Source organism: Lottia gigantea, assembly GCF_000327385.1.
Source record: "Lottia gigantea unplaced genomic scaffold LOTGIsca_149, whole genome shotgun sequence".
Taxonomy (NCBI): Eukaryota; Metazoa; Mollusca; class Gastropoda; family Lottiidae; genus Lottia; species Lottia gigantea.
The window spans coordinates 293,552-308,730 of record NW_008707778.1 but is presented as its reverse complement, the minus strand read 5'-3'; the positions used below and the strand labels follow the sequence as shown (position 1 = coordinate 308,730).

Genomic DNA, 15,179 nt, shown 5'->3' with positions numbered 1-15,179 from the left:
AAATCGATTAAAAAACAACATAGAAATCGATCATCAATGGCAGTATTAAATACTGTAAAAATAGAACTGCTAAACTCAGAGATCAACTTACAAAACTAGAACAACAAAAATTAGATTTAGAAAATGATCATAATCTGGCTTGTGACCACTTTGACAATTTACACCAGACCCTCATACAGGACATCAAAGCAGTACAGAATAACTTGAATAAGGGGCCTCTTATTCGGTCTAAGACCCCCTTCATGGAAAGCGACACATCTAATATAGATATCTTTAGAAAAATAGAATTAGACAATGGGTCTAGCAAAATTATTGAAAACTTTCGGATCATAACGGCCATATCACATCGGAGATCAGAAATCTTGAGCATAATTCACAGTTACTATAAAAGTTATACACCACACCATTGATAACTATATCAGAGAGTCTGGTATTTCTAGTCCACCGACAGCAGACAGTGACCTGATCAGTGAGACTATTATGTCCACTCATGAGATTTACATTGCCTTGAAACATTTTTAGAATAACAAAGCACCCAGGATCGCTGGGATGCCAAAAGAATTTTATCTAACATTTAGGGATTCAATGAAAGACGATCTTTCCGAAATTATCAACAACGTCTATTTTAGACTACGTCTCACTGATACGATGAAAACCTCAATTTTAACCATTTTAACTAGAAAAACAAAGGATCCACAACCGATTTAAAAAAAAAACTATAGGCCTATCTCTCTGTTGACAGTGGACTACAAAATAACTGCCAAAGTGGTCAAAACTAAAATAAAAGAAATAAATTCTGCAATTTTCAACTTTCTCTGGGATGGCAAACATGAGACCATCGCCATAGATACCCTAAAACTTCTGGTCGAGTTAGGTGGGCAAAATGTCTGTGACGTGGCTGTCAAGCTGGAAACATTTGATCTCCACCTGGGTCGACTGCGGGATCAGGTACCTGTGGGCACTGTTATTCTACTGGGGGGTCCAACTCTTAGAGAATACAATCACGACTAAAGCTATCCAACAATGACACTGAACACTCATCCCTCCTACAAACCTTTATTTGCAAACTTTCAGAAACTGAAAATTACTGGAAAAACCACATCAAAGGACATCAATTTGACACTTATTCAGGATCTCAAAATTATACCTAAAATACAACGAGGAAACAGACATATCAACATCAAATCTATCTTTGGCAATATTCAAAATTTAAAATTAAATCTTCTGGAAAAAGACTTTGTCTCTCGTTATATATTCGGCCCTGCCTACAAAATACTTTTTGAGGGTTCGCAGCTCTACAGATTTTGATCTGAAATGCAAATTCTGTGGAGTTGAAGTAGAAACCCTCAAATATGGTGAAGTAAAGTAATATGTAATTCCATTTCATTCACTAATTAAGGTGCAAACAGTGGGATGAAAATTTCATTTCATTGATCCAATGATTTGATTTTTTTCCTTAAGATGTAAAACCACATTTTATTTCAAAATGACCCATAACTTATGGACACCTGCTAGAAAACAATTTTGAAGAGCTTAAAAGCTTTACTGTATAAGATAAGTGTTCAGAAATTGATTTAAAGGGGCAGTCTGGTTTTAGTAGGTTGGTAATCAAATTTATGAAAACTATAGACCAAAATATAGAGAAATGTGTCTTTTATCAATCTTATCCAACTAAAACAATCCTGCCTTTTATTTTTAGAATGCAAAAACTATTTAAAAAGTAGATTTTGAAGATCGTGTTGGGAAACTAACATACAGCTTATAATGTGTAGCCTAATTATTTTGAAAAGTTCAACTAAAAATATCAATCAAGGCCTTATAACAAAAACTAGTTAGAACTTACAATACAGTTGGATCAAGTTGATACATACATGTTAATAATATAAAACAGAATTTTTTTTATGTATTATTTAAACTTAGCATACTGCCCCTTTAAAAAACATTAAAATATTCTTTATTGTTATTCAGAGCTTAATTTTATAGTCAAACCCTTAAAAACTAATATTTTTCATTTTCATTGTCCAAATTCCAATTTCTTTTTTATAGACTTAACTTATTGTTGATTTGTTTAGAATCGTATTAGTCTACTCTAAAAAGTATTGTCTGAATAACTGTTTTGTTCGGACATGGATGTGTTTTGGTCATGTTTAATGTGTCTAAGGTTGTGTTAAAGGGATTATAAAGCTTAAAGTCCTTTAAGCTTGAAGGATTTTTATGGATTTAAACTTGTTGAATTATTGGATATGTTAGTATGTATGTATTTGAAATGGTATTGTGGCCAATGTTTGAGGACTCTACATCCAATTACACCATTTATCTTCTCTGATGTTATGAAATTCCAGAGAAACTTAGTGATAACATTAGTTATGTTATTTGCAATAGTGATGTAATAACCTGGTCAAAATTAGGAGGGAAAAACATAAAGTTGGAAATAGAATCTATAAATATTTCTTATTTAGTCTAGAATACATGATTTGAAAGATGTCAAAGATGAGAAAATAAACCACTTGTGCTTTGGGTCTTGCACAATAAAGATCCCATGACAGGAAATCAAAAAAGAGAAGACTACTTTCCTGGCAAATTCCCCTTGTTACACACTGCATGGTGTTTGTCAATCGTCAGTTGGACAAACCCACTAAAAAAAATTCAGGTTGATCAAATAGATACATACAAGTAAATAGTATATTTAAGTCTTTATGAATCATTTTTATACACCCACATGGAAATGTGGACGTATATTGCCGTCGCCCCTGTCCGTTGGTCCATCAACATTTCTTCATAGAGACTGCAGTTTTCAATTGATTTTAATGAAATTTGGTGTGATAATTTATATATTTGTTTGTGAACATATTAGAGACTACAGTTTTCAATTGATTTTAATGAAACATGGTGTGATCATCTATATTGATGAGATAATTTGATGTATTTGGGTTATTGATAATTTTTTTTAAAAATTTTGTGGTATTTCTCAGCATAAATAACTGGCAGTAAATATATATATCATTGAATTCAAACTATTAAAATTTCTTTAATATGAGAAAATTCATACTTTAGTTACTAAAGACTGTTTTATTATTTCTGACAACTGCCAGTGGGTGTATGTTACCTTGCCTGGCAAGCTATCTTATGTATAATTCATGAATGTTTTTAATAATAATACGTAAAATACTGTCTCTGTTTTTTTGGGGGGAAATTGAAACACCAAAACTATTTAAAAACATTGCTGCTTTTTATGTTCATTTTTTGGTAGGTGTAAGAAAATTACTGTACAGATTTAAGCAAAATAAATGCAAAAACTCGGTTGCGCTGCCCAATTAATGATAAGTAATCTCCATTTTCTCCAAAGAAAATTCAGTTTGATCGAGTAGCTACATAGATATAAATAGCATACTTTAGAAATATTTTCAAGTATAATTTACTATTTAATATTAATGAAAATGAAAATATTGCCCCCTTAAGCTATGGGTTAATTCAATGATTTAATGATTTGAATCAATCAAGCTCTAAGCACCATGTTAATTTGTTTAACTCAGTAAAATAAATAAAATAATAGAAAACAAAATGTGGATATAAAACAGTTTATACAATTAATAAAATGATAAAATAGCAATTAATTAGTTAGAACCAAGATCAATGGTTGACATTTCATAAATTTGAATGCATTACTTCATACAAGGCTCTTACTGACCTGAAGGAATGACTCTCAGCGAAGGATCAATCAATCTAATTACAGTTTTGTTTCTTTTTTATTTTCTGATATTTTTCGTCTCCATTATAATCTAACAAGTCTTGTACCTGTTTTTTTACGTTATTGCTTTGGGTTTCACATTTTCCTAAATTTGTTATGTAATCAAGAAACTGGTTCTACATGACATACTTGGTCAAACATGATTGGTTAAACATAAGGTGTTAGAAAACAATGGAGACTAAAAGTAAACCCAATTGTAATCTAATTTTAGTTATATTGATAATGAATTGACACTTGAATGAGTTGAGTTATGAATATTTAGATATGAAGTAATTTGCAAAATCATATGACGCTTATTGAACTGAAGTGAAGAAACTGGATAGTAAGGACATTAGTGAAATAAAGTATTATATAATATTTAGACAATGTGTTATTGGATTATAAACTATGGTTCATTATTGATATATTCAAGTTAGAGAGAGATCAGTCATTCTAAACTAGAACTTTAGTATAATATGTAGCACTGTAATTTCAACGATTTCCAAATTAGTAGCAAATTTTGCTATTTGGTTTGTAATATAAACATTGTATTTTGTAATTTGGAAAAGTTAGGAATAGTGAGTGAATTTGGTGGTTTGATTTGGATGAATATAATTTGATAAAAAAATATTTTGAATAGTTTTTGACCCCTTTTAAAAGTAATGGCCATGTCAGTGAATTTGGTGGTTTGAATTAGCTGGATATTATTTTTGATAAAGAATAGGATAGTTGTGGAATTTGGAATTGGTTGGAGGCTTGATTTTGTTAATAGTTGGTCAAAAAAAGGCTTCAGTTTAGATACTTGCAAACATTTGACATAAATCTGCTTGGCAGCATTCATGTGAATAAAAATTGTTGGACACAAATGTGTTTTTGGAAACCTTGATTATTACATTAGAGACATTACCACTTCTTCACTTCTTCAATGACAAACTGTGCATTATTGAATCTGGAAACGCTGGCTGTGGCATGATTTTACCAATGTTAAAAAATAGTAAGACAAAATGTCAACGTATTAAACGTGGATTAGGATCTGGTTTATTCCCCCATTGTGTTATAGATAGTGAGAAATTAACAAGAGTTGTGGTAGGTAATGTGTTATCACCGTTGTTTAAGTTTAAATATATTATATTTTAATATTTGTATATCTCACTGAGTTATTGCTCTTTATTTGATACATTGAATTTGATATTTATATTAGTACTGGGAGATATATTGGTAGCAAAATAAATACTGGTATAGGGTTTGTGACATGCCTGATAAACAATATCTCCATTTGTGATATTATTGATTGTGATATCAACTGAAACCAATATATTGCCTAATATCATTTGAATTTTGTTTTAGTCATTATTAGAATCAGAAAAAGAAAATCGTGAGTTTGAAATTTTAACACAGAAAGCAGCAAATAATATTTCAAGTCCTGGTAAATTGGTTTTTTTTTTTCTCTGAAGAAAATGATAGCAGACGAAAACTCATTTTATGCTGATGCTCTGTGTTTTGGACCCAGAATCCTTAATCAGGATATTTAAAAGACACTAGCAACATCTGTTCTGTCAATCTGTGTACCCACAATTGCTTGTAAACACTCAATTTGAGACAGGACTTTGCAAAAATAGGTTATTTTCATGCAAAGATGAACCCTATAAAAAATTCAAAAATATATATGATCGATTTTAAAAAAACTGGGTAAAATTTGCCCTAAACTTTGCACGCTAAAAGTCCTAGAAGCATTCAAAACGCTTAGAATTTATGATCATCATAAATTATCAATTCCATTTTTAGCATCCAGTAGTACCTGGCCTTATGAAGAATATAAATCTCAGGTTCAACTCCCATCTCTTGATGACCGATCACGCCATCTCAGTACCATAGAGGATGTCAGCCGGGAGGAAACAGGGCTGAAAGTGCTGCCACCTATTGGACAAGGTCTGTATATATTTCCTGCAGAGATAAGATTTGAACGATATTTAGAAGCGGAGAGCACAAATATATGCACTTTGTTATTAAAGAAGTCTGGACTCTCCTTACACATTTTTAAAGTGGCAACAAGTGTATCATTACCTTGTTATTTTTTTTTTTATTGACTAATATGGCCTGATCTATGTTTGTGCTTGAAAATAATTTTTTGTTTTTCAGTTGAAGGCATACCAAGTTTAAATGTTGCTCCCCCTACGCCTAGAGAAGCTGTAACAGATAGGGTGACTCAGACATCACCATTAGACAGTAAGATATACTTCTTTATGATATAGTGGGTGAGGTGGTATCAAGTGGTTATAAATGTAGAAAAGGGGTACAAAGTGTCCAAAATATTGTAAACCTGGGATGGTGGGTGAGGGCGTATCAAGTGGTTATAAATGTAGAAAAGGGGTACAAAGTGTCCAAAATATTGTAAACCTGGGATGGTGGGTGAGGGGGTATCAAGTGGTTATAAATGTAGAAAAGGGGTACAAAGTGTCCAAAATATTGTAAACCTGGGATGGTGGGTGAGGGGGTATCAAGTGGTTATAAATGTAGAAAAGGGGTACAAAGTGTCCAAAATATTGTAAACCTGGGATGGTGGGTGAGGGGGTATCAAGTTGGTGTAAATGTAGAAAAGGGGTACAAAGTGTCCAAAAAATTGTAAACCTGGGATGGTGGGTGAGGGGGTATCAAGTGTGTGTAAATGTAGAAAAGGGGTACAAAGTGTCCAAAATATTGTAAACCTGGGATAGTGGGTGAGGTGGTATCAAGTGGTTATAAATTTAGGAAAGGGGTACAAAGGGTCCAAAATATTGTAAACTTGGGATGGTGGGTGAGGGGGTATCAAGTTGGTGTAAATGTGGAAAAGGGATACGAAGAGTCCAAAAGGTTGTGAACTAGGGATAGTGGGTGGGGGTGTCAAATGGGTGTAAATGTAGAAAGGGGGTAGGCAGAGCCCAAAAGATTTTGAACCAAGGATGGTGGGTGAGGGGGTGTGAAAACCTTTCACTGTAGCCTTGAGTGACAATGGCGCCAGTCCATCTGAACTCTGTCAGGCCCACTCGTAATCTTACATTGAAGCAGACGCGGGTTTTTTGGTATCTGTCGATTTGTACCGAAAATTCGCAGGGAACTAGCCAAAATCTTCCTGGGTACTCATTTACATTTACTCTAGATAATGGTGAGTTACCGCCGCAAATTGCAGTTTTTGACTCCTTTTATAATCTTTAGTAATTAACCGGGTAACAAAAGGTTATTGCCGACGATTACCTGGTTCGTAAAATTCACTAACAGTTTCAACACTAAAAGGTACGAAGAGTCCAAAAGGTTGTGATTGTGGGTGAGGGTGTGTCAAACTCATTATCTCTTCCATGGCAGATGGAGATGGCTGGGCTTCTGGGTTAAATGAAGATTCTCTGTTAAAACAAGGGAACCAAACAGACAGACTGCATGGCCAGGTACAGAGTGACAGTGATAAAACTAAACTTCCTGCCATTACAGTCCCTAAAGGTAGGTGCCTGGACCTGTTTTTTTGGGTGATGTTGTGACTTTTTTTACTAACGTGAACACTTAAACTGACAGTTTTATAACTTAGTAAGTTGGATTGTAGTCTGCTCAATGATGATGTGTCGTTGGTTCGAATACTCCTCAAGGTCTGAAAAAATCTTTTATGCCAATGTCGAGGCGTCTGATAATCAATCTGAAATTCAGCTAGTTTTATCAGCTGCTGAAACCAATATTAGATGAAAAATGCCTTTAACATATGCTATTTATTGCAGGTCCCTTTCAAGCCCATTTTGCCAGTGATACAGAGAATGTTACTACATCCCGTCATGCTCCAGGCAAACCTCTACAGAAACGCCCTTGGGGTGGCTCTACTCAAAGTCTCAAAAGTCTTCCATCAAAACGAAGCTGTAAGTGCCAACTATATCTGCTAGCTTAAAAATATGAAAATCAGACTGGTATCAAAGACACATAGAACTTAAAATGCAAGAAATGACCTTGAATTTCAAGTAATGACCTTGACCAAGAAAATGTCCTAGACATTGAAAAAAACTATTGAATGTGAATTTTTGTTTTAGCTGGTAGCATAATAGGTGATGGTTCATTGAAAGGAAGTTTAATAGCGGCACCTGGTGGTGAAATAGTTCGTGTTGGTGGATCAGTGGCTCAGTCTAGTAGTCATGGTGATGTGGCAAATCTGAATGATGTCACACCACGTAGAACATCAGGTATTTTAGAAATTTGCTAAAACATCACTGCATATTCACCTCGTCTTATACCTTGACTACAATAGCCACTATTCTTTTTTCATGAAATGCAGTGATTTGATTGAGTTATATGCCATCAAATACTCCACTCAGAACCCTGCTTATTCACTGGCTTCTAATCCAACCAAATCATTGCATTTACAAAGGTCTGTGATACAAGAAAGGTGGTTATTGCAGTCAAGGTATTGGACCAAGTTTGTAATAGCTTGACATTGTGAAGATGACATTACTGATGAGTTCCAAGTTTAAACAGCTTTATTGTATAATTATATGTAACTGGGGTTGCCAATTTTAGACAGTGACAATTTAAATGATTTTGAAATTTTACACCAATAGCTCAGCACTCAATATTCACATGACGTTTGATCTTAAGATTTTTGCGAAAATGATTCCTTTTTTTTTTCTTGGATTTTTCTTTCAACTTTGCATTCCTTTCAGAGAGTACAAATGGGCAATATTTTATTAATTTGTCATTCTGTTGCACCAAATAACTAATGCTTAAAATTAATGATGAATTTTTGTTTCAGTATATCACATCACAGATGATTCCGATGCAGAGGAAGTAGAGCAAGCAGAGCAATGGCTGACATCACAACGCTCAGACAAGCATTTCACCTCAACTTCGGGTTTCTATGGTTACCGTAGAAGTAAGATTTTGGATTCAATATTTACTTCTCTGCATAGATTGTTTTTCTTATTTGCCAATTTGATTAAAATGCAGATGTGAATTGTTTTGTTTCAGGTTTTTTTCCCCCACGGTTACTACTAGCCCATATGTAGCCCAGGGAGAACTTAATTTAAGATATCTAGCTCTGCATTTTAAAAAGATTGTCCTATTGCATTATTTTATTACATGGTAGATTTTGAGATTCTTAGACAGCCAATATTAGAAACTATATTTAACGTAATTTTTTTTTCTTTGTCACTTCTATGTCTATGTAGATTTCTATTTGTAACATTTCTTTATATTTTTCTTTGTGTTTTTTTTAACTTTTTATTCCTAGATATTTTCCACAAATGTTTTTTCCCTACATTTTCCTTTACTGATTATGCTTAATCTAATCAGATCTTTGTTTAGTATTTGTTCTGTGGGTTACTTCACTCAGACTTTGATCTGAATACTTGTATTTTGACTTTAAATTTAAACAATATAGCTAGATACCACATCCGGCTGTAACTACATCAAGGCAAATGCCACATACTGAATTTAAAAAGTTTAGAAAATTAAAAATGTCAATATGATATATGGTCTATATTAAAAGAGGTCACTGTTTGAAGTATAACAAAAGCGTTGCTATTGAAAACTTAGTGGTTTTCTGCCCCATAGAAAGACCTTAGTTACGGACCTTATAGAACTTATTGTAGATTTTAGGCCTACAAATGTTTTCAAATGTAGAATAAGTGAAGTTACCCAAAGAATTAGATAAAATAAAACAACTTTTTGTAACCTGTATTTTGATGTGATTGGACTGCATCTATCTAGGTCGAGGTTTGTCTATTGGTGATTTGGATGCCAGCATGTCCTTAAAAAGTTTCAGTTTTTCACGGAAGGATACAGATGAGGATGTAGCTTCTATATCAAGTTTTGTACCTCCAGTATTGAAGTTGGAAGAAGGTAATGCTTCAGACCACATTTATTGATTTACACAGATTTCAAGACAACAGCTGTTGCTTAATCAAAATTATCCAGCCCTTTAATTATCTTATTATTTATTTTATGAAAATAGAGCTTAAATTGACATCAGTATCATTTTTCAAGGTAAGAACTTGATGGCTGGCTAATCTGCAATTAAATCGATAAGTATTTTGATAATTTATAAGAGATGTATCTTTTGCATCATTTCTATGAGTACAAATTGTATGTATTAAAGTTTAAAATTTTGATACTTTTTGAGAAGAAAATACAATTTTTGCCCCTCAGATAAAGATATTGTTGAAGTAGACCAAAAAACAGAACTTAAAGATTGGGACAAAATTACAGAGTATCCTGAACTGGAGGGAATTGAAACCAACCGCAGTCAAGTTATCACAGATAATAGCAAAACCCCAAGTCCAAAAAAATCTGTCCGAGTGGCCACGCAAGCCAGTGATACAATCCAAGAGATTGCCGATGTCAATTCTGTCCATTATGAAAGTCCAAATCTTGAGAGTTCAAATGACTCTATTCAAAGACCTCAAGAATCCATAGAAGATGATGCTAATGATGAAGCTTCCAAAAAGGAGATGATGTCCAAAGATGCTTCGATAACCATGGAGCTACCAGTACCTCGAATTGAACTGGAACCGATTCCAAAAACAGAAATCGTAATAGATACCATTGTCAGTGACGCTTACAATTCATCTGGAGTAGAATCAGGGTCCTGGTCATACAGACAGAAAAAACTAACCAAACGAAAAAAGAAAAAATCTGCCGTTTCTGAGGAAAATGAACGAATTCCTACTTCAACACCACGAAAAGGTGCATTATCTCCCTTACCAGGATTAGGATTAGGATTAGGGCTACCTCAACTGAGTATCCGTTCTTTGTCTCACTCAGACATCTCTCAAGACATCGCTCGTTTGAAGACTCCAAGTCCGACCCGTAGGAGGGCATCTATTGTTCAGATTAGGTCCCCTACAAAAGATCTGGGTCAAATTGAGTTGACACCAGCAGGCATCCATGAAGTAGAAGAACCTTCAAATACAAATCACGACAGAAAGCAACTGCCTACAAATTATAGACATCGTAGAATCATGCGAAGAAGGGTTCGGAAAAAATCCATTCCATTGATTGAGAGAAGACGACCGGCTGCTAGAGTTCGAGCAGAAGTGAGAAGTTTGCCGAATCCAAACACTGGTGAAGATGAAGAAGAAATAGAATATGAGGAAACATGGTGTGAGAGCCTTAGTCCGACATTTTGGGAAGATAACTCTTCCGAGTATGAATCTGAATATTACTATGACGATGGTGAGAAACTCAAAGAAAGTGATTTAGCAGAATTGAAAGAATTGTCAAAATCAATGTCATCCATTAATGATGGATCCCTGTTGTCTGATAATAGAATATCTGGATCTGGGTTACCTAGCAACCAAACTTCCTCACGTCTGAATTCTACAAGATCCAACAAATCTGAAGTTGTCAACACTGTAGATGAAGGTATTTGATGTCCTAAATGTAAATTTGGTGTAATAACCAGCACCCTGCACTTGGAATACAATTTATATACTTTGAATACGGTTGATGCACTTTGAATAAGGTTTATATACTTTGAATACAGTTGATGCACTTTGAATAAGGTTTATATACTAAGAATACGGCTGATGCACTTTGAATAAGGTTTATATACTTAGAATACAGTTAATGCACTTTGAATAAGGTTTATATACTAAGAATACGGTTGATGCATTTGGAATAAAGTTGATGCACTTGTAATAAGGTTGATACACTTGTAATACGGTTTTTGCACTTGGAATAAGGTTTATACACATGGAATAGGGTTTATGCACTTTAAATATGGTTTATGCTTTTACTAAAAATACGGTTGATGCACATGGAATAGGATTCTGCACTTGGAATACAGTTGATACACTTGGAATATGGTTGATGCACTTAGAATACGGGTGATGCACTTGGAATATGGTTTATGCAGATTAAATATGGTTTATGCATTTAACTAAATGCATATTTTGAGCAAACAAATAAGTATATATTCAATGATGAGCATAAAAATGGTTTTGATTTTTTCCAATTTTGGGATTGGTAACCAGTGCCCTTGGACTATGCTTTTCAAGTTAAATTCACAAGATGAATTGTTATTTATAAAGTGTATGCATTAAAGATGATATATACATGTAAATGTATCTGATGTAATTCAAGGAATGCTTCCTACTTTTTATGTGATTTTTTAGGTGGTTGGTTCACTTTATATTTTTTCTCTGGTGGTGGATTTTGTTTAACAAATTAATCCTTATTTTATATAACATTTTATTTAGATATTTAAAAAAGATTAATATTTAACCTGAATTTACAATTTCTATCTTCAATCAACTTTATATTTTTTTTTTCGTTCATTCCTTTTTAATTTTTTTAATTTTTCTCATTTTATTCATATCCATGAGACAGATCATGTTTAAAAACTTCAAAAAACAATATTTGTCTCTTTAATGATTTATTCATACATAACTTTTTGTGTATCAAAGGTGTAGAAGCTGTTTTTTTTATGAAAGAGGAAGGTGGAAGATCTTTAAAATTGGATAGCTGCCCATTGTTTTTTCATTAAGCCTGAAAATGTTTTTCAGAACCTGTAACTGAAGAAGGTATAGTTAATGCTCTAACGGAGCATGCCCAAGCCATAGCTGAACATATCCTTGTAGCAGGTGGGGGCATTAACTTAGAAGAAGATATTAGGGTAAGCTTCTTTAATTATAGAGTTATTGCCCTTGAGTTTATAAATTCTTACTAAAGGTATGTGTTCTATGCAATGAAATTCTTTTTTGTATGAGTTATTGCCCTTGATTTGATGGATATCTACTATGTGTCTTTTGCAATGAGATCTTTGTAGTATAACATAGTGTCCTTGACATTAGTATTTGATGAAATAATGAATGAATATTGAACAGAGCATTGGCTTTATTCAACATAAACATTTAGAAAGATTTATTGCTCTTGATAAAATGAATACTTGTAGAAAGATAGATGCTATAAATTATATGGTAAGGGAAAGAATGCATAAGAAGTATGACCCTTGATCTGATCAAAATTTGATACTCATATAACCATTGCAAGAAATTAATCAGTTTCGTATGGAGTTACTGCCCTTGAGCTACGAAAAACTAAAGCTAAACTTGAGCTAAATTATGAAATTTGTAATGCAAGTTTGCAAAAATTCTGACGGTATTTCTCATTCATAACAATCTTGTTTGAACAAGTAAGGATAAAGACAACTCAAGTAATGTTAATTCAATTTGATAATTCAAATTGAACAAGTAAAGATAACCCAATTTGAACTAGTAAAGATGACCGAATATGAACAAGTAAAGATAATTCATTTTGTTTTGAAAAGATCTCAATTTGATCTAGTAAAGATAACCCAAAATTGAACATGTAAAGATAACTCAAATTGAACAAGTAAAGATAACTCAAATTGAACAAGTAAAGCTAATTCAAATTGAACAAGTAAAGATAACCCAATTTGAACTAGTAAAGATGACCCAATATGAACAAGTAAAGATAATTCATTTTGTTTTGAAAAGATCTCAATTTGATCTAGTAAAGATAACCCAAAATTGAACATGTAAAGATAACTCAAATTGAACAAGTAAAGATAACCCAAATTGAACAAGTAAAGATAACTCAAATTGAACAAGTAAAGATAACTCAAAAGGAAAAAAAAAATATGTTTGATGTTTGGAGATTTTGCATTTCCTTGTGTGCACGCAGCCAGTAGGTGAAACTCTTAACACGGTTCTGATCAGCTACAAAAACCTTTCATGATTTTGATATGTTATATGTTATGACAATTTTATGATTTCTATTATTCTTTAAAATTGTATATTGTATACTGATGTATGTTTATCTAGAAAGCAGCCTTATTGTGGATGAAAACTCATCCAGCGAGAAAAATATCCAGAAGTCAGTCAGTACAGGAAATGAGTGATAGTGTAAGAAAAGTATCTGTCATGTCATATTGTGTTTAGTTAAGTCCAGACAGTCTAGGATATTTATGCTCATCATTATTTAAAAATAAAATTCCTCAAAGCCATTCCATCCATCAAAAAAAAAATGGGATTAAAGGTAGTATAGTAGTGGACTCTTCCAAAGAGAAGTACCATCATATGCAATGTCTACATTTTGGACTGCACTATTCTATCATAGATATATTAATGGTCATTAATTCTTTCTAAGACAAAGGTAGGATTGGTTAAACGCATGTCCCTTTGAAATATCCAAGATAGCTTTTTTGGGCAATTATTTTAATTTGATTAGTACATGTTGGGCATAGATATCTTTGACTGACTGTAATCACTTGTTCACAGTGTTGTATTGTTTTGTTAATTACCTTCACCTTCACGATTGCCTTGACGTTCACAATAAATATTTATAAACTCATTCAAATTCCTCTTGACCTTCCCAGTCACCTCCATAATCACTTGATCACAATAACCTTGACCTTTCACAATATTATTGACCATTACAGTTGCCTTGCTTTTCACTGGACCTTCACACAAATGGCTTTGTCCTGCACAATGTCTGTCACTTTCACCTAACCTAACTTTTGACCTTCACATCACCTAACCTTCCATATAGCCTGGACCTTTATAGTTACCTTGACCTTCACAATCCCCTTAGCATTCAACATCTTCAGATCCCAGTAATTCTTCATTCCATATCTTCACAACCACTTTCCTTGGCACATCCAAACCCAAACACCAAAGTAATGATAAATTATAACAAATAATGATTGGATAAATTTGTTTAATCAAAATTGTCTAATGAGTAATGAGTAAGGATAATTTTGACTTGGAATGGAAGACTACTAAATATTTGAAGATGCACAATCACTAGATCACAGTGTCTTTTTTTGTTAAGTTTGTTTGCCATGTTTCACATTATTTCATTATATATGTTTTTTTAACTGTACTTTAAATTGTTCACCAATTCAATCATTTTCCAATCAACTTTGAACAACAATATTTTTTCGTGCCTTTTCATTGTTATTTTTGATTAACAGCTTTATCATGTGTGCCAATTAAAAGGTGAAGTGAGTTGTAGATAAACCTTCAGTTAACCCTTTCTAAGCCCATCTTCACAAAGTTGGGTCTTTTGCCACCTGTGTCTTCAATAGCCACTTTTCTTGCATCATGGAATACAGCTATTTAATTGGATTGTATGCCAGAGTATACAGCCAATCAGAGCCCTCTACAGAAAGACTGTAAACATCATTACTTAGGGCCTGGTTATACGAGGCTTGACGTCACAGTGACAGAAAAAAATTCGACAATGAATGGTGAATAAATTTATGGCTGATGATTTTGACTAATTGTGATGTATTCAATAGCATACAATCAAATCAAATCACTGAAATTACAAACTTCAAAAATGCAAGAAAGGCGGCTATTGGAGTCATGGTATAAACAGAAGATTATAATAAAATGTAGATTTCAGTAATTATAGTTTCCAAATTGATATAAAGTTTTGTTACCAGCTTTTTTATAGATATATATGTTTTATATTTTATCTA

At 33.1% G+C, this 15,179-nt stretch overlaps 1 protein-coding gene across 1 annotated transcript; it reads left to right on the top strand.

The window, feature by feature from the left end:
• Positions 1-4,696: 4,696 nt before the first annotated feature.
• On the top strand, positions 4,697-10,347 carry LOTGIDRAFT_238517 (hypothetical protein; the record flags this gene model as incomplete). The annotated part of the gene is made up of 10 exons (XM_009050304.1): positions 4,697-4,813; positions 5,075-5,153; positions 5,513-5,656; positions 5,867-5,953; positions 7,067-7,198; positions 7,468-7,602; positions 7,771-7,920; positions 8,487-8,606; positions 9,443-9,574; positions 9,881-10,347. Coding segments are annotated over 10 exons (1,563 nt in total), but the record flags the coding sequence as incomplete, so codon positions are not given.
• Positions 10,348-15,179: the final 4,832 nt, after the last annotated feature.